This window comes from Hyaena hyaena, unplaced genomic scaffold (assembly GCF_003009895.1).
Source record: "Hyaena hyaena isolate Hyena2069 unplaced genomic scaffold, ASM300989v1 scaffold_314, whole genome shotgun sequence".
In the NCBI taxonomy this organism is placed as follows: domain Eukaryota; kingdom Metazoa; phylum Chordata; class Mammalia; order Carnivora; family Hyaenidae; genus Hyaena; species Hyaena hyaena.
The window spans coordinates 491,996-512,764 of NW_024080947.1; the positions used below are offsets into that span (position 1 = coordinate 491,996).

The window sequence follows — 20,769 nt, forward strand, 5'->3', positions numbered from 1 at the left end:
TAATTGACTTTTCATCATGTTTGTAAGATGGATGCTACAGCTCCATCATTCCAGAAAGGAGAAAGGGCAGCTCCAGCTGAAGTGGTCCTTTTCATCAGAAAAACAAAAGCATTTCCTTGAGACCTTCAGCAGGCCATCACTTTATAGAATCCAGAAGTGGGTCATATGCCCACTGGTTGCAAAGAGACTAGGCTATCAGGTGGTTAGCTTCCCAGCCTATGTAGTGGAAAGTGGCAAGGGGAAGGGGAATTAGGAATGACTTTTGATAGCCCTTTAGGAGTGTCTGTTTCATTGTAATTTTCATTACCCGAAGCTTTGGGGAAGGAGACTATGAGATATAGTTTCTAAAAAGTAAGGTCTTTTTTTTTATTTTGGCTAAGGCCTGAGAAGTCTTCTGTAATGTTAAGGATTGTTTTGGAAGCCATTATAGTTTTATATTTTAGGGCCCAGCGTCCTTACTTTCCTACAGGAGAGGGTAGAAACCAGACATACACTTCCTTTCAAATACTTAGAATCCCCTTGCCCTCCTCTCTCATCTGTGCATGCTTACTTTTTCTCCTAGATTACTAGATTGTTCCTGCCAGCATTTAAACTTTTTCAGGTCTTGTCCATCTTTAAAAAAATTTTCTTTAGACCTACAGCCGGATTTCTGCTTTACTTACTTAGTTACTTCTCATACTTTTTAAATCTCTTTCCAGTCTGACCTTTGTCATTGGATACTTTTCAGTTTTGCCTTGACCTCACAGCTATATTTGATACAGTCAGTCCCTCCTTGATAATTCCTTGACGTGCATGGACACTATGATTTTTTTTCATTCCATCCCTCTGGCTCATTCGTCAGACAGTATCAGCAGTGGTCTAAATGAGTCCTCAAGATCCTTTCAGGAGACTCAGAAGGTCAAAACTATTTTCAAAATAACACTAAGATGTTATTTGCCTTTTTTTACCTTGTTGTATTTACATTTGATCTTTGCTTCTTAAACTTCCAACTTTTGGCTTCCTGCATTCTACAAGCTTCTTTCTGCCTTAGGATCTTTAAGCATTCAGTACTCAGCTAGGCTACTTCCACACTCACCCTCCCATGACTAGTATTGAGGAAACAGGTAGTGAGCTACTTTTCTTCAGTTTTTAAACATCCTTCTCCAGATTGGTTCCCTGGAATATTTCTGCTTTCTCCCAAACTTGGGAGCTTCTCTTATATGCTGTCATAGCACTCTGTTACATGAGTCAGACAGATATCTAGTCATTTAATTATTTGTCTGATGTCTGCCCCACTATTATTTATGCTGCACTAAAGCAGAGAGTATATCTGCCTTGGTCAGCATTCTAGTAAGATGTCTACTATATTAGGCATTCCATAAATATTTGTTAATAAATGATTGAAAAGCTGTTGCAGTAAAATGGGAGGAGTGGAAGGAGCTCTGAACTGAAAGGAGATTTGGATTTAAATTTTAGTTTTTCATTAACACTGTTTGTACCTTTCAGGATTCTAGTTTTCTTATTTGCAAAATAATATCATTGAAAATAGAGTCTTGGTACTTGCCGGAGTAGACACTCATTAAATAAAAATTCACTCGGCAATATTTGAGTACCTATCATAATAGTGCTAGGCCCTGGAAATCTAATAAAGACATTTTTGGTTTGGTGCTGTTTATTCTAGTGAATGTGTACTTGGTGATCCCTAAGATCCTTTCCACAAAAGATACTATGACACGAAGTAATGCATAGTAGGTACCCTATTTAAAAGGTTAAATATATGATGACATCTTTAAAGGAGCTTATAAGTGCCCATTCACCTTTAATTTGTGATGTTGAAGCCTTTGTTTCTGTTTTTCAGTCCAAGCCTTATGCATTTGACCGAGTGTTCCAGTCAAACACCTCTCAAGAACAAGTATATAATGATTGTGCAAAGAAGATTGTTAAAGGTAAATATATTGCTGTATTGTCCCCAGCAATAAGTAAAATTTTGTTTGTGGTCTTCTCCATTTACCCAACATTTTTTTCATTTTAATGCCCCCCCCTTTTTTAGTTAATTGTAGAAGACAATTGTTTAATAAAAAAGATCAAATACAGTTAGTAAACACACTATTGGCTGAAATTCCATGGTCTAATTCATATATAGTACCTAGTGTAGGGTATTACAGGAATTTTAGTGTTACACACTTGTTCTAGAAGATGCATTTCGATTAGGTATTCCCAGGAGAGTTTCTAAGGTAGCAGTTATAGAAATACAGCAGCATGAAAATGAGTACAAAATGGTTAGACAAATTTATAAAAAGTAGTAGAAAATGGTAGCAAACTATCATTCTTCCATTCCATTGTTATTTCTTCCCCAAAGACTTTTCTTGTGTTCAGCAGAAAAACACTTGAGGAATTTAACAGAAGTTACCAAGGGTGAGAAAAGTGTGTATATTCCAGTTAATACTGTTAATTTGTACTAAGATTTTTCAAGTTTATATTTTCTTTTTTCTTTTTTTAAATGTTTTATTTATTTCTTAGAGAGAGAGAGACCGCGTGAGCAGGGGAGGGTCAGAGAGAGAGGGAGTCACAGACTGAAACAGGCTCCAGGCTCTGAGCTGGAAGTCAGCACAGAACCCGATGCGAGGCTCGAACCCGCGAACCGCGAGATCGTGACCTAAGCAAAAGTCAGACGCTTAACCGACTAAGCCACCCAGGCGCCCCACAAGTTTATATTTTCTAAAATCATAGAACCATAGAGTTGAGAAGAGGGTATGAGTGATAGCCTAGTGAATACTAGGATAGAGGGGATGGAATTTGGTATAAAAGTGGACAGGTCAGGGTTAAGTAGGAGTGCAGTTTATCCAGTAACAGAAAAAAAGGCAGAGTTTTTGGATAGAAGTAAGTCTATAGGTGTGATGGAAGAAAAATGTGGATCTTCTCTTCGTATTAATTCCATTTTGTCTGTGATTCATGGAGCAGAGTCATCACGGAATGAAGATGAAGGGGAGGGGGTTCTAGGAAAAGGAATGAAGCTGACTGGCAATAGAAGTTGAATGGATTAGGGAAATATGACTGTATTGCCAGGCTGCATTACGGGCCCACTTGAAGTTAGCTGCCAGAAGAGTTAAATTTACCTAGTTGGGTTTTTATCAGGTGAGTACAAAAGAGTGAGAGAAAAGCAAGAGAATTGAGGCTGTAGTCGAGAGAATGATGATAATAGTGAACCGTGGGATCTATGGTGAATGAGGGGAAGAAGAACACAGGTGGGTGGAATGGGTTTTAGGGACAGTGAAAAGAAGTGGTAATAATAGTATATTATAGTCTTAGTGGGGTCAAAGGTTTGTTGGAATCAGGGTAGTAGAAGGAATAATAGGGAGTAAATACTTAATTGCCCTTGGGGAAGTAGTGTAATTAATAATTAAAAGGTCTAGAGTATAACTGTAGAGTTGATATCTGAAGGAGTAAAGGACAAGATCATGGAGAAAACTAGGCAGAGGATCTGAGAGACCTGAGTATCTTATTCGGATCATCTACTAAATGGACATTTTAACCACCAAGAATTACAACAGGAATAGTATGGTGAGAGACAGTGGACTGGATGTGAAATCTTCATAGAATGATGGAGAATTAACTTGATTCTATAAATGATTAAAACAAAGAGGAACAGGCAGTGTCATCTTTTGTTTGTAGGCATCAAGTAATTTTCCAAATGGATCTGTCCTAGAACACAATTACATTACCTTCTTTGATTTTGACATAATTTTTTACTCAGTACAGCTTAAGATTTTACAGTAGCTTTTTAACAAATTTATTTCTTTACTTTTTTCTGATCTATAGCTTTTATTTACTTTAAGATTTTATTTTTTAATAATCTCTGTACCCAGCATGGGGTGCGAACTCACAGTATTTATTTTTGACACAGAGAGAGAGAGCGAGAGCGTGAGTGTGCGTACCTGCGAGCAGGGCAGAGAGAAAAGGAGACTGAGAATCCCAGGCAAGGTCTGCACTGTCAGCACAGAGCCCGATGTGGTTCTTAAACTTACAAACCTTTAAGATCATGACCTGAGCTGAAATCAAGAGTCAACGCTTAATCAACTGAGCCACCCTGGCGCCGCACATTCGCTATTTTAATAACATTAAATTATTGATTCATAAGCTCATGGGCAATTTAAATGTACAGATCTTTTTCACATCTGCTGTGGCCAACATTAAACCCTCTTCCACACTTGAATATTGGAGATTTAAAATTTGACTATTGGGGCACCTGAGTGGCTCAGTCGATTGGGTGTCTGACTTCGGCTCAGTTCATGATCTCGCGATTCATGTATTTGAGCCCCACATCAGGCTGTGTGCTGACAGCTCAGAGCCTGGAGCCTGCTTCGGATTCTGTGTTTCCCTCTCTCTCTGCCCCTCTCCCTGCCTGTACTCTTTCTCTCTCCTTCAAAAATAAACAAACATTTAAAAAAATAAAATAAAATAAAATATAATTTGACTATAAGCTTTTAAAGTGTGGATTCTATCTTAACATTTTAGTTCTTGATTATATTTTGAGTTTTGTTTTTATGGTTATCTTATAGGGATAAATATTGGCTATCAGCATATTTAATAAGTCTGTTATGGTGTCAAGGACTTATAAATTTTTTAAAAACTTTTTATGGATGTTGTTTGAAACATATGACTCCAAATCATTTATAAAATGCTTAACTGGGGGTACCTGAGTGGCTCAGTCGGTTAAGCATCTGACTTTGGTTTTGGCTCAGATCGTGATCTAACGATTTGTGAGATTGAGCCCAGCGTTGGCCTCTGTGCTGACAAGTGTGGAGCCTGCTTGGGTGTCTCTCTCTCTCTCTCTCTCTCTCTCTCTCTCTCTCCCCCTCTCTCTCTCTCTCTCTTTCTNGCCAGGATGGGGCCTCCCCGCCTGCAGTTCCCAGGGTTTCTCCATCCGCCGGTTGAGTGGGTCACGCCGACACGCCGAGTCCTCCATTGTCCCAGAAAGGGAGACCCCGCCCGGCGGGCAGCTGCTCCTCTGCCTTCTCGGTGCTCCCTCTAGTGGAAGACATTAGAAGAACACATGGCCAGAGCCATGTCGGGAGACAACTACCATCGAATTGTCTATTCAGCTCACAGGGTGCTAAGTGCTTCCCAGAGCCCTCCTGAGTTCCTCCAGAGCCAGGCAGATCTTCCCTTTACAGAGGAGGAGACTGAGGGTCAGAGAGGACCGAGGGTCAGAGAGTTGAGGTGACTTGATAGAGCTGATGACCTGCTCTGCACCCTTCTCACCCTCTCCCCCTCCCTCCCTGTCTCTCCGTCTCCCTCTCCCTCTCTCTCCCTCTTCCCCTCCCTCCCTCTCTCTCTCTCTCTGCCTCTTTCCCCACTCAAACTTATTAATAAGTTTTAATAAATGCTTAATGGGCTGTGTTCCTTTGCCTAGTTTTCTAAAAACTAAGTAAGGTTTTAGGCAGTTAATTATCACACTGAGTATTCAGCCAACTTCAGACTCTCTTACTTAGACAGTTATCTAGTTCTTAGCTAGTCACATATCAACAAAAATTTGATGAAAAATTTGGATCCTTTTATGAAGTCATGGTACAAGAGTCTGGTGTTTCCCAAAGTGTCAGTCGGGTGACCTTATCCAGACAGGAAATTAGGTAGTTCAGCCATAGCTTTTCCTTAGTGAAATTTTGTATACTTTTCTGTAGTTCCCATGATCTATCATTTTTCCTTTTTGAAAATGAGTATAACATTTACAAGTTTGTCATCTTTTCGTTCTCCACGGCTTTTAAAAATGAGCTTTAGTGGCTGTGAAATTTTTATCCATGGAATGTATTTCTTCTATAACTAGAAATCTGGGCTCATTTATAACCATTCTTTGGCTCTTTTATCCACCTCAGCCTTAAAGTCTGTCTTGACAGTGTTTATTTTGTTGCTCCATTTTGAGGATAATAGTGTAGGAAGTGGTAATAAAATGGGAATACCTCTGTCTTACATTATCTGTTAACATTTTATTCTCTGGGCTGTGCAAGTCTCCTCCTATATTAGTCTCTGTCTGAATATTTAAAAAACTTTAGGGCTTTCTACTTTGTTTTGATTAGACTCACTTATTATGGGCTTTTATTTTTCTCATGCTGTTCTAGTGATTTTATCTCTTTTTGCACATCCTTGGTTAGTCTGTTAATAATAGTCTCATATTTACCTTTCTAAGAACTCTTTGAAATCTATTATCCTGAAGTCCTGAGGTACATGTTTCTATTACGTTTTGTTTCATTACTATTTACAATTTTAAGATGACATGATTCATTTAGTGAAATTTCCCTCCTGTTCTCAAAATTTGATCCCTTTTACTTTACAGCAAATTCCTGTTTTACTTTTAGAACCGAATTTTGAATATCAGTTTCCTTGTTTGCATTATGGTTAAGAACATAGGCTTTGGAATCAGACAAACCTAGATTAAAATCTAGGCTCTTCCACTTTCTCACTGTGTGACTTTTGGTAAGTTACCTAACTTTTCTAAGTCTTCATTTCCTGTTCTGCAAAATGAGGATACTGAATATTGAAAAAAATGATTCATGGAGAGGTGCCTGAGTGGCTCATTTTGGTTAAGCGTCCTGCTCTTAATTTTGGCTCAGGTCATGATCTCACAGTCCATAGGATCAAGCCCCAAATTGAGCTCTAAGAGGACAGTGTGGAGCATGCTTGGGTTTCTCACTTCCTTTCTCTCTGCTGCTCTGCATGTGCTGCTTTCTGTCATTCAAAATAAATTAATTAAAAAAAAATTTTTCATGAAAAAGAACTTCACCCAGGGGCTGATACGAAGAAACAAGCACACAATAAATATCAACTGCTGTTTGTTTCCTTTATCTTCTAAGAGAGGAAATTATTTTATTAATTTAATCTTCCATAATCGTGCTTGGGGTAACTCAGTGTATAATATTTTCACCCTACAAAATTAGGCTTCAAGCAGCTGTTAAAATAGAAAGTTCTGTCCCTGTCTCTCTCCAGCTTCTTTGCTAGCGTGTAATTTGTATTAGGGAAGTATCACCTGGCTATGACTTATTTCTTTTATCTTCCCCCAAATGCTCTCTACCATTTTGGAGGAGCCTGGATATAGATAGTAGGTAGTGGGACTTTTCCTGAACAAGAATATGAATGTGGCAGAGTTACCAATAGATATATAGATTTAAGGAGGGTAAGGAGGTAGACAGGTGGTGGGTGCCTGGTGAGGTACGAGGACAGGAAACCAACCCAAATACATGGCAGGTTGGACTTGGGACAGTTATTGGCACGCCAATCAGGTGGAAGGCCATGGTTAGAAACTGTTGGTAGGCAACAGTCAGCAAAATGATAGGTGAGGTGGTATTTCTTCTGAGATGCGGATTTGATAAGCAAGCTGCCAAAGGTGACCTGAAAGCAGCTAGTACTCTTTGGGCTCCTGACAGTTCACTGAAGCATTGTTTCATAAATTTCTGTACAAGTTTATGTTTGTGTAACTTTATTATGTACAATGTTATTACCTTTTCCTTTCTGTATATTCATTAGATAGGTTTTCTTTATTTTGAACAAGTTTTACCCACTTGTTTTCCCTTGTGAATTCCAAATCTTGAGTGATGTCTCTTCAGTTCCCTATATGAAGTTGTCATTTATTCAGTACTTGCTATACACCAGTCATCTTACCAGACCTTCATAGATTTCTGTTTCCTACCATAGCTTCCTGACCTGAGCTGTCTGCCAACTTTATTTATGTTTAATTTTTCCAGATGCGGCCTGCCATATATTTGTTTTAGTTCCTGTGTTCCTTGATAATACAGTGCAGTGGTCAAGTGTATGTCTTTAGAGCCAAGACTGTCTGGGTTGGGATCCCAGCTCCATCTTACTAGCTGTGGGAGTATGGGCAAATTAATATCTCTGTTCCTCAGTTTTGTCCTCTATAAAGTAGGATTAAAAATAGTACCTTTCACAGGGTTTTGTGAGCATTTAATAAACTAATATATGAAGAATTATGAGAGCCTGGCACATTTTTATGCTTTCAGATGTTAGCAGTAATTTTTTATGATGACTTGTAAGTCTCACAGCCTTCCCTAAACACGTTTTGCTGTTGAGGAAGCTGAAGTTCAGAGATAAGTAACTTTTAGAAGGTGTCATGCTGTTGTCTTGCTTACTAAATGTTTTTCTTTCTTTCTTTTCTTTTCTTTTCTTTTCTTTTTTCTTTTCTTTCTTTCTTTCTTTCTTTCTTTCTTTCTTTCTTTCTTTCTCCCTCCCTCCCTCCCTCCCTCCCTCCCTCCCTCCCTCCTTCCCTCCCTCCCTCCCTCCTTCCTTCCTTCCTTCTTTCCTTCCTTCCTCTTTGTTTTCATTTTTTAGTGTTTTGTTTATTTTTGAGAGAGTATGCAAGGAAGAGGAGGGGATGGGGACAGAAGATCAGAAGCAGTCTCTGAGCTGATAGCAGAGAGCCTGATGCGGGGCTTGAACTCATGATCATGAGATCAAGACTGATCTCAAATGACTCAGCCACCCAGGTGTCCCTAAATGTTTTCCTTTTTTACAGAATATGAGAGAAGTAATACTTGTCTATAGTTGTCCATCTCTGTTTCTCACAAGAACAGCAAAGGTATATTTTAAACAGTGAGGGAGGCTTTAGAAAGATGCTGTGTGTTTGTAATGGTAATAATCATTCAGGAAGCATTTGAGTCCCTACTAAGTGCCAGTCACTGTGCTAAGAGTTAAACACACCCCTGGCCTCAAGGAGTTTACAAGCAGGTGAGGAAGGCAGATAAGTTAATTGACAGTTGCAATGATAGTAATAAGTATAATCTTTAAATGTAAATGCTGTAGGAACACACAGGATGAGATTCTCATCCAAATGTACTTGGCAATGGTTTATCATGTTGGGGTAGAGAAAAAAAGTAAAGCCTAAGCTTGTCTTAAAAGATACACAAAGACTAGGAAGGAGAAGGAGGGGTGCGTTTTGGCAGAGGTGACATTGCGTCAAGGCATACCCACCTGAGAAGAGCATTGTGGATGTGAGGAACAACATACATTGTGGTATGACTGAAGTTGAACCACGTTAATTTGTCAGATTTGATCATTTGACCAACAAAAATAGCAGTGTGAGAGGAAGGATGATTGGAGGTGGAGCTGAAAAAGCAAACAAGAGCCGTGTCAAAAAGAACCTAATTTTACTTGATTACAGATGTATACTCTCTAGGATTTTCAAATACATGTGTATTATTTTTATTTCTTTAAAGATTCATCCTCATGGGGCACCTGGGTGGCTCAGCCTGTTAAGCGTCCAACTTCGGCTCAGGTCATGATCTCACGGTTTGTGGATTTGAGCCCCACATTGGGCTCTGTGCTGACAGCTAGCTCAGAGCCTGGAGCCTGCTTTGGATTCTGTGTCTCCCTCTCTCTCTGACCCTCCCCTGCTCATGCTGTGTGTGTGTCTCTTTCTCCTAGAAATAAAAACATTTAAAAAAAATTTTTTTTTTTTTTTAAATAAAGATTCATTTTCAGGATAGGTACGTATCATTGTATATAAACTTCAGGGAATGAAACTGGAAAATGAATCCTAGTTAATGATATATGCATGGTGAAGTATTTTAGGTGAAAATGTATTGAAGTCTGCAGTTTACTTTGAAATGCATTAAAAAATGAGATGGATGGATAGATACATGATTAAACTGTAAAATTATAAAATGTTAATGACTAAGTTTTTAGTGGTTGTAGGAGTGTTCCCTGTAAAATGTATTCACATTTTCTGTATGTTTAGATTTGTTGGGGGTAAGTCACTAGAGAAAGTATGTAGTCAGGATTTGAAGGTAAGCAAGAATTATTTTCCTAATTAACAAAAATGTTTATCAAACTTACTTTAGTTATACTGTGGCATGTCTAGAAATCACCTCTAATCAGTCATTGTTATATCCCTTCACCCAGAGCAGAGCTTAGATTCTAGCAGGTGTTCGGTAAATATATGAATGTTGAATATTCCATAATCTCTGTAATCATACGAAGTTTTTAGTTATGCTTGAAGTCCCAAATATAAATGTATTGCGTACATTTGTTATCCTAGGTCCCTTCATATAACATAGTTTGACATAGCCACAAATAATACTCTAATATTTTGTAGACATGCTACTAAATATGATCTTGAGAAAGTCACTTGTTAGTTTACTTACCAATATTTTTTTAAGTATTTATTTTGGTGGTTGCTAGGTATTTGGATCATATCATGAATAGACCATATCATAAATAGATGTATCAAAAATTTGGATTTGATTAAAAGATCTTGGGCAGAGAGTGTGACATAGACATACTAAGAACAGGTATGTTTAAAAGAAGTGAATTGGAAAGGGTGCAGTACTTTTTTCTCTGGATGATTTCCTTTTCAGAATTATACTGCAATGCAATGCAATTTCTTTTAAATGTGATATGAGATCTCTTAAGATTTTTCCCAGGGAAGTAAATACCTTTTTTTTTTTCCTCTGTTAATATCTAGTTAGTTGTGCCCAATGTTGGGATTGTCCTTTTTTTCCTTTTTTAAGTAGCCAGTTTAAAAAAACAAGGATTGATTTGCTACTGATTTACTTAAAACTATTGCCATCTGCTATTTCCAACAGAGGCTTCTCTTTTTAACTTTAGCTTCCTCTAGAATACAGTGTAATCTCTTAGTACCTTTTCATCACCAAAAAAATACAACAAACTAGATCCTTGAAAATTGAAAACCAGAAGGTCACCTTGTTACATTTTCTTTTTTCCCTTCAACCTAGTAAAGAAAGATACTTAAATTAAGGTTAATGGTAGATCTTATAGTATATACAGGGCTAAAAAATATTAAATTTCATAGGAACTTTCTGAGAATTTATTTTTGATGTAGAACTGGACTTGTTAAGCTTGTAGAAGGGGGACTGTTGTATGGGTTTGTGAGATTTAACCACTGGTTAACCATCAACAGTAGCCCTAGTTGTTTGTAAAAGTGAATTCCTGTCTCTTATGTAAATTTGCAGAACATTATTTTTCTTTTAGGTCACATAAATCTTTGGAATACAGGTGTAATGACATTTGAGATGTATGTACAGTTATATAAAAGATGACTATAAGCAATAGAATTTAAATTTTGTGTTTTTTTGTTTTTGTTTTTTTTTTATTTTATAAGTTAAGGAGACATTTATTGAGCACGTGCAATGAGCCCTGTCAAGACTAGGGGTTGAAAGACCCTGATCCCTGAGCAGATGTGATTCTTTTTTTTTTTCTTTTTTTTTTTTTTTTAACAAATAGTTTATTGTCAAATTAATTTCCACATAACACTCAGTGCTCATCCCCACAAGTGCCCTCTTCCATCGCAGCCTCGCAGTTTTTGTCAGCATTCAAGTAATCAGGGCTGGAGAGAAAGTAACTGCTTGGGGGAATCATCACTAAGAAAATTACCATTGATGTATTCTTACTTTTTTCTTTAATGTCTTTATAAATTATTCATGAACTAAACTTTGTGATGGTATCTTTCATATTAGTGTAAAGAAAATCCGAATCTTTCTCACTGTTCTTCCCACAAATATTTTATTATGCAGATTTGATTATGCATAGATGAGGATGTGAATTTTTTCAGTGCTTTCTAACATTCTTAACTAATTTCTTATGAAACTTCTTTAAGAGGAAAAAAATCCCCTGAAGTATAAAATCTCTTATTTTCTCATAGATGTACTTGAGGGATACAATGGAACAATATTTGCATATGGACAAACATCCTCTGGGAAAACACACACAATGGAGGTAATATTTTATAATCTGTACTTGCCTGTGGTTTGCAGAATAGAGGTGCATTCATTATTTGTGAAATGATTTTACTGTGTTTAAACAGCTTTATTCTGTTACTTACTCTCCTATGAATAATACATAGGTAACATCACTGTTGGAATCTAATCAGTTCTGGAGTTTGAATAATGAAATTATGTATTTGAAATCATATCTAGCTTTGTTTTAGCAGCATAGCCACACAATTATAACATTTTTGAATTAACAGGAATTTTCTGTTATGATGGAAATTTGAAATCTTGGCTGTTATATGTTTTCATTTCTATTCAGAGCAATTAGTTCTCCTCTCCAAATACCTGTCACTTTTCTTTAATAAGGAATATGTCCACAATTATCGGTGCTGTCACTATAATAAGATGTGGACCTGCCCAAACTTTGCTTCTAGAAAACAGCCTGTACCTTATGCTATTGCTACAAGGCATCTGCTTTTATCATTTATCTGAGCATTATGTATAAATGACTGAGTATTTTAGTGTAATTCATATTACTCATTTCCATAAAGTTATGGAGAATAGCACTTGCATGGATTTAACTTGAAGGAACAATATGGATTTATATGGGAAGAAACAAACTAAACCCATTCTCTAGAATATGTTTATTTCACAAGCATGGACTAAATGATTAAGTAAAAGGCTAAGATTAGTTAGTAACCCATGTTGTTGACATGCAATATTTATGTGTGACTTACAAATACATGTAATAGTTGAATTGGATTCAAATATTTACATATTTGTTAGGGCCATTTTCACAATAAAATGGCAACAATTACAATTCCTATCCTCTATTGACTATAAATTGTAGATTGGAAGTTTTTAAAGTCATACATCTTAAAGTGTCATTTTGTTTTCTGTTTAGGGTAAACTTCATGATCCAGAAGGAATGGGGATTATTCCAAGAATAGTTCAGGATATTTTTAATTACATTTACTCCATGGATGAAAATTTGGAATTTCATATTAAGGTAAAAATCCTTGAGGAAAGATTGTATTTTGTTTTACGTGCAGAAAAACTTTATTCCAAGAAATAATAAATGCTCTTTTGTTTTAAAAATATTTTTAGCTTTTTATGGACCGTTAGAGTAGAAAGATCATTAGAATTAGTAAACTGAGGGTTCTTTATCTGCCATTAGATGACCTTAAACAAGGTCATAAAGTCTCTTGTCCATAAAATGATGGAGTTTATTACTGAACGCAGAGGTTCTTAACTGCTCTCATGAGTCTAATTCATTGAAGATATGAAGATATATAATGGAAATTGCTTTTTAGTTATGTGAGCAGTTTAGAGAATTTAGATCTTCCTATTAGAACATGAGCTGTGGCTGAGTTGTTAACTCTGTCCCCTAGTATAGATGGTGCTTGGCTCTCAGACCCCAATAAATGTAATGACGTAATGAATAAATTATTTTATAATTTTAATTAGTTGGTTTTTTTTCCCCTTTATTTCTTTGCCCTTCAGGTTTCGTATTTTGAAATTTATTTGGATAAGATAAGAGACCTGTTAGACGGTAAGTTAAATTCGTGCTTTTTTATCATTGTAAAATAGCACATGTTACTATTTTTAGTAGTAAGTGTGAGACCATTTCTAAGTAAACTCTATGAAATTGACTTAAATTAGAAGAAACCTATTTTAAAATTCTTTTAAAGTTAGTTAATGCCTTTTACATATTGAATAACTTATTTAATAAGAGCATATTTATAGGTGCTTGTGTTTCTTAAGTAGTAATTAGAGAAATGGATTGTAGTTAGAGATCCTGAGGCCTAGTCTTCTGTCAGCTGTCAATTAGATACATTGCCCTTGGGCAAACTATTCAACCAACCTGGCTTAATGTTATTTCCAAAATGTGGGTGGTATAAGTTGCATTGGACCTAAAATTCTGTGTTGCTGCATTAGTTTCTATTTAAATCTCCTATTGTTTCTACGTAGTCTTTAACAGTGATGTGTTCGTATTTTTAAGATTTACTTATTAGGCTGCTTGGGAAAGGAAACAATCTATTATTGAATTAGCTATTTCATAGTTAACTGTTAGCGTTTAAGAGAATGTTGCTGATATTATTTATTTGTCTTTTTCAGTTTCAAAGACCAACCTTTCCGTTCATGAAGATAAAAACCGAGTTCCCTATGTAAAGGTACTTATAAAATAATGCAGAATGCTTGTTTAGAAAAACCCTGTAATAGGGGCCCTTGTGTGGCTCAGTTGGTTAAGCATCTGATTTGGCTCAGGTCATGATATCACAGTTCATGAGTTCGAGCCCCACATTGGGCTCTGTGTCTTTCTCTCTCTGCCCCTCCCTGCTCATGCTGTCTCTTTGTCTCGAAAGTAAACATTTAAAAAAATAAAATAGAAAAATCCTGTAATAAAATTACTTTAGGTTGTTGACATATTTAAAAAAATTATTTTATAGGGATGCACAGAGCGTTTTGTATGTAGTCCTGATGAAGTTATGGATACCATTGATGAAGGAAAATCTAACAGACATGTAGCAGTTACAAGTAAGTAGAATGTTTATTAACATGAGTTAAGTTTCAAAGCTGCCTTACAGTCTCTTTATCAAGTTGATTAATTGTAAGGTTTTTAAGTAAAGTGATGCTTTAGAAATTACTAGTAAGGGAAAGCCATGTTTGTTTATAGTTGTTTGTGTAATTTCATTGCAGATATGAATGAACATAGCTCTAGGAGTCACAGTATATTTCTTATTAACGTAAAACAAGAGAACACGCAAACGGAACAAAAGCTGAGTGGAAAACTTTATCTGGTTGATTTAGCTGGTAGTGAAAAGGTAAAATCTTTATATTCTGGTAGATGTTTAAGCATTTTTATAAACTTTAGTAACTTGAATTTGGACTTAGGCATTATTCATTGTTAACATCTTAATAACTTATCAAATTGGATTTGGGAGTATTTTTGAGTTTAAACGCATTGATGCAGTGCCAGTGACTACTTAAACTGAAAAATCAATACCAAATTACTGTTATTTGTGCCATAGTCCATTTCAACCAATAGGTGTTACCTTTGGCTTAGGGTATATGTTTTTATTGAGAATTAGTTCAGCGTATGTTGTTACCAGTTTTATTAGGTATCTTTTTCCTAATTTTTGGTATCTATTTTATCCATATTGGCAGTGGGTTTTCTGTGGAAACTGATAACTATCCATTAGTCTTTCTGGTTTGGTTGTATCTTTCTTTCCTTTGGATGATTAATATTACAAACTCTACTGTGTACTATAATCTGTAATTTATGAGATAATCAAAAGTTCAAATATTTTAATATTGATTTCTGTAACCAATTGTGCTGTTTCACTAATTTGTTTCTTCTGTTAAAAGTGACATACCTACTCCCTTTTACCCAAGCCTTAAACATATCCTTCAAAGCCTGTCTTTAATTTTGTGAATTCTGAAAGGCTGTTTCTTCAGTCGACATTAACAATCTGTTATTTTATCCTATCTTTAACATATATATTTCTCATCTTTTTAAAAGAAGCAAGTTGGCTTATATATTTAAACTTAGTGCATAACAGTTAGAATATCAACCTTAATGCTTTAGCAAATTTTAAAAGGTTCCTCTTAATGGAGCAAAGGGGATTAACAAATAGTAAATTACAAATGTACTTGTAAATGTGTTATTTTCAAGAGCACAAACTAAAAATAAAATTTGGGATCTCCTTAATCACATTCTTGTCATGCACCTAGTTACTTGACCAAGTTGTCAGAAGACTAATACTTAAGAAGTAGTGATAGCTTAGAGTAAATAATTGACAACTAAAATCATGAAGCTTTCCATTTTGTTGTTTGCTGGTTATTAATGACCTCTGAACTTTTTAGAAAATTCAAAGAAAATCATTTTAAACTTAAAATTTTGTTTTCATTCTTTTGAAATCTTATGTATAGGTTAGTAAAACTGGAGCTGAAGGTGCTGTGCTGGATGAAGCTAAGAACATCAACAAGTCACTTTCTGCTCTTGGAAATGTCATTTCTGCTTTGGCAGAGGGAAGTGTGAGTACACATATCTTCTCTTTCCCTAGTTATCTAATGGGGAATTAGATATCAATGGACATAAATGCATGGATGTTCCCGGGAGAGGGAGTTCTGGTGTTTTTAAGTTAGTATGTGTGAATTAGTTTTTAGGAATTTAGAGTAGTAGTATGTATGTTCTAGTTCCCATCATAATATTATCAGTTAAAATAACCAAAATCCCTTTGTAATTTACTTAAAGTAGCATATTAATAAAGCAAATTTTATTGTGTAGAAACCCATTGGTCTTGTTTCTTTTGTTTGTTTTTGAATGTAGACGTATGTTCCATATCGCGATAGTAAAATGACAAGAATTCTTCAAGATTCATTAGGTGGGAACTGTAGAACTACTATTGTAATTTGCTGCTCTCCATCATCATACAATGAATCTGAAACAAAGTCTACACTCCTGTTTGGTCAAAGGTTTGTTGTTGAGAAAATACAGAGTCTAAATGTAGATAGGTCTTTTGCTTATTTTTTTTATTTTTTTATTTTTTTTACAAATAGTTTATTGTCAAATTAGTTTCCACATAACACCCAGTGCTCATCCCCATAGGTGCCCTCCTCCATGCCCATCCCCCTTCCCCCCCACATCCATCAGTCCTCAGTTTTTGTCAGCATTCAAGAGTCTCTCATGGTTTGCCTCTCTCTCTTTCCGGTCTTTTGCTTATTAAGTCTAGGAAAATATAGATAGATTTACAGACCAGTGCATATTGTTAATATGACACAACTTTTTAATTCAGAGACATAAGCAAGGTCCATTTTTAAAGCTGCTTGGATTTGAATTAAGTTTTAGTACATATTTAAGTCTTAAATTCAGTCAAATTTGTAGGAGAAACTTTAATTCAACGTTAAAGAAAATAAACATTTTAATCAGATAATGAAGAAAACCTTAACAAATCTAATCCTGTGTTAGTCTCTTGACAGGGTCAAACAATGAGATAACCATATATGAACTGGTTAACCTAGGAAAGTCAGTAGTGATGACTTTATCTTTGACCTTCAACAATATTTTTTTTTTTATTAATTCAGCCTTGCAAATGAATTAGGAAAATATGAGCCCTTGCATTTTTATCCTCATCAGGTGGTTAAACTTTTTTTAAAGCTATTCACAGATTTGAAGACTGACCCAAATTTATTTAGCTTGTTGAAGAAGCATTGTAGTAATTATAGTTCTTTGTATATGGTCTAAAGATAATTGAAGAGCCAAATTACTTAGCCATATATGCCATACATGTATATAAAAAGAGAGATCTATAGCTGTCAATTGAAATAGTTAATCTTAGTCACATTTTTTTCCTGCAATTACTTCTCTTAGGGCCAAAACAATTAAGAACACAGTTTGTGTAAATGTAGAATTAACTGCAGAACAGTGGAAAAAGAAGTATGAAAGAGAAAAGGAAAAAAATAAGACCCTGCGGAACACCATTCAGTGGCTTGAAAATGAACTCAACCGATGGCGTAATGGTAATCATTTATAAATTTGTCATTTTGAGTTTGTTGAATATGACTGAAAAGCTATTTTATAAATTTGAGACTGACATGAATATAAACAAAAATAATAAAGTATATCATTTTTTTATTTTTTAAGTATTAGAGATCATCAAATAAAATGACTAAAACCTCTTAAATTCTGATATTGCCTGAAATAATAAATAGAGGCATAAAGGCCTTCTTGAGAGCTATAGCAATCAAGTTACAGATGGCAAATTTCCTAGATTAGGATGGAAGCAATAAAAATTCCAAGATTTGGTAACTGGATTTTGAAGATGGAAGTGAGTCAAAATTAATTGCAGCTTTTCAAATCTCAGACTGAGTGGATAAGAAAGTTGGTGAGCCCTGCTGAAATGGAATAAAATGATAATAAGTTATAGATAAGTGGATGTTTATTAACTATCTGTTGTCTTATTTTAGGAGAGACAGTGCCTATTGATGAACAGTTTGACAAAGAGAAAGCTAACTTGGAAGCTTTTGCAGTGGATAAAGATATTACTATTACCAATGATAAACCTGCAGCTACAATTGGAGTTACTGGAAACTTTACTGATGCTGAGAGAAGAAAGTGTGAAGAAGAAATTGCTAAATTGTATAAACAACTTGATGACAAGGTGCGTATTGTTCATGTTCTAGTTTGTTTTAGAATGTTATGACATAGGTATTTTTATTATGTAATTTTAATACTGTGGGTCCAGGTGACCTACATTTTCCTTGACTTGTTAACCTTTTGAAAACTGTTGTAAAGATGACCCTCAGACAACTGACTGGTTTGAATTGCATGGGTCCGCTTAGATGTGGATTTTTTTTGATACAGTACAGTAAAATAAATATTTTCTGTATGATTTTAATAACATTTTCTTTAGCTTCCTATATTGTGAAAGTACTGTATATAATACATATAACAAAAAATATGTTAATTCTCTTTGTTATTGGTAAACCTTCCATTCAGTAGCAGACTACCAACAATTAAGTTTTGGTGAAGTCAGAGATTATATGTAGATCAACTCCTTGGAGGGGGGGTCAGCACCCCTAACCCTTGTATTGTTCAAGTCATCTGTTTTAATAAAAAATATAGAATCACAATTGCTGTTTCTGTGCAGCAACTATGTATGAGACAAATTTTTTCCCTTCTTTAATTTTCTAAAGGAAAGTGAACATTGGGTCATTGAGAGCCTTAACAAAATGATCTCTTAGGTCATTGGAGAGCCTTGCCTTAACATTGAGAGCCTTAACAAAATGATCTCTTAGAATCAGGGGTCTAAGGACTCAATAATAAAGGTGATGCAAGAGATTAGAGAGGGAACAGAATAAAGTGGTAATAGTGTTTTCCTGCTTTGATTATATCCATCAGAAGTGTGAAAAATAACAAATTACAAACCAAGTAGAGAGGAAAGGGAAAACAAGAACGGTAAAGAGACTAGAAGAAAATAGTTTTGGTTTTGTTTTCAGGGGAGATTTTATGTGTTTTAAGCAGATAGGACAAGTTTGAAGTGGCTGAATGGCTCTCTCTTGCTGTCTGTCTATCCATCTTTCCTTTTTTATTTAAATTCAAGTTAGTTAATATATAGTGTAATCTTGGCTTTAGGAGTAGAACCCAGTGATTCACCAATTAATATAACACCCTATGCTCATCCCAACAAGTACCCTGCTTAATGCCCATCACCCATTTAATCCATTCCCCCCTCTACCTCCCTCCAACAGCCTTCTTTTTGTTCTGTGTTTAAGAGTCTCTTATGGTTTTCCTCCCTCTTTGTTTTTATCTTATTTTTCCTTCCCTTCCCCTGTGTTCATCTGTTGAGTTTGTCAAATTCCATATGCAAGTGAAATCATGATCTCTCTGACTTATTTCACTTAGGATAATACCCTCCAGTCCCATCCACAGTGTTGCAGATGGCAAAATTTCATTCTTTTTCATCACTGAGTAGTACTCCATTGTGTGTGTGTGTGTGTGTGTGTGTGTGTGTGTACTACATCATCTTCATTCATCAATTGGTAGACATTTGGGCTCTTTCCATAATTTGACTATGTTGATAGCACTGCAATAAACATGGGAGTATAAGAGTGTATGTGCCCTTCGAATCAGCATTTTTGTATCCTTTGGTTAAATACTGAGTAGTGCAATTGTTAGGTCATAGGGTAGTTAGTTCTATTTTTACTTTTTTTGAAGAACCTCCATACTGTTTTCCAGAATGGCTCCACCAGTTTACATTCCCACCAACAATGCAAAAGGGTTCCCCTTTCTCCACATCCTTGCCAACATCTGTTGTTTCCTGAGTTGTTTATTTTAGCCACTCTTAACCAGTTGAGGTGGTGTCTCAATGTGGTTTTGGTTTGTATTTCCCTGTTGAGTAGGGATGCTGAGCATCATTTCATGTGTTTGTTAGCCATCTGGATGTCCTCTTTGGAGAAGTGTCTATTCATATCTTTAGCACGTTGTTCCCTGGATTATTTGTATTTTGGGTGTTGAATTTGATAACTTCTTTATAGATTTTGAATACTAACCCTTTATCCAATATGTCATTTGCAAATATCTTGCCTTTTAGTTTTGTTGATTGTTTCCCTCACTGTATAGAAGCTTTTTGTCTTGATGACGTCCCAGTAGTTCATGTTTGCTTTTATTTCCCTTGCGTCCAGAGACTGTGTCCAGTAAGAAGCTGCGGCGGCCGAGGTCAAAGAGGTTGCTACCTGTTTTCTCCTGTAGGATTTTGATAGTTTCCTGTCTCACATTTATGCCTTTCAACCAGTTTGAATTTGTTTTTGTGTATGGTGCAAGAAAGTGGTCCAGTTTCATTCTTCTGCATGTTGCTCTCCGGTTTTTCCAGCACCACTTGCTGAAGAAACTCTTTTTCCATTGGATAGTCTTTCTTGTTTTGTTGAAGATTAGTTGGCCATATATTTGTGGGCCCGTTTCTGGGTCTGTGTGTGTTTTTGTGCCAATACCATACTGTCTTGATGATTACAGCTTTGTAATTAAGCTTAGAGTCTGGGATTGTGATGCCTCCAGCTTTGATTTTCTTTTCAAGGTTACTTTGGCTATTTGAGGTCTTTTCCCATTCTATACAAATTTTAGGATTGTTTATTCTAGCTCTGTGAAGATTGCTGGTGTTATTTGATGGGGATGGCATTGAATGTGTCTATTGCTTTTGGTAGCATCAGCATTTTAACGGTATTTTTCCTTTCTGTGAGCATGGAATGTTTTTCCATTTCTTGGTGTCTTTAATTCTTTCATAAGCTTTCTGTAGTTTTCAGTGTACAGATCTTTTAACCTCTTTGGTTAGGTTTATTCCTAGGTATTTTATGGTTTTTAGTACAGTTGTAAATGGGATTGATTTCTTGATAGCTCTTTTCTGTTGCTTCATTCTTCTTGGTGTATAGAAATGCAGCAGATTTTCTATATAATGGTTTTATAGCCTTTATTTTGCTGAATTCATGTATCAGCTCTAGCAGTTTTTTGGTGGAGTCTTTTGGGTTTCCCATGTAGAGTATATCATGTCCTCTGCAAAGA

The 20,769-nt window shown here is 35.7% G+C and overlaps 1 protein-coding gene across 1 annotated transcript in view; it reads left to right on the forward strand.

Annotated features, from left to right (window-relative positions):
- KIF5B (kinesin family member 5B) overlaps positions 1–20,769 on the forward strand; it is a 50,031-nt gene that overhangs the window by 6,975 nt on the left and 22,287 nt on the right. Inside the window, exons 2-12 of the mRNA XM_039248658.1 lie at positions 1,838–1,925; positions 11,645–11,718; positions 12,616–12,720; positions 13,215–13,263; positions 13,830–13,885; positions 14,162–14,249; positions 14,412–14,536; positions 15,645–15,749; positions 16,045–16,190; positions 17,086–17,234; positions 17,682–17,875. Of these exons, the coding sequence (XP_039104589.1) occupies positions 1,838–1,925; positions 11,645–11,718; positions 12,616–12,720; positions 13,215–13,263; positions 13,830–13,885; positions 14,162–14,249; positions 14,412–14,536; positions 15,645–15,749; positions 16,045–16,190; positions 17,086–17,234; positions 17,682–17,875 (1,179 nt within the window). The remainder of the gene's footprint in view (positions 1–1,837; positions 1,926–11,644; positions 11,719–12,615; positions 12,721–13,214; positions 13,264–13,829; positions 13,886–14,161; positions 14,250–14,411; positions 14,537–15,644; positions 15,750–16,044; positions 16,191–17,085; positions 17,235–17,681; positions 17,876–20,769) is intronic.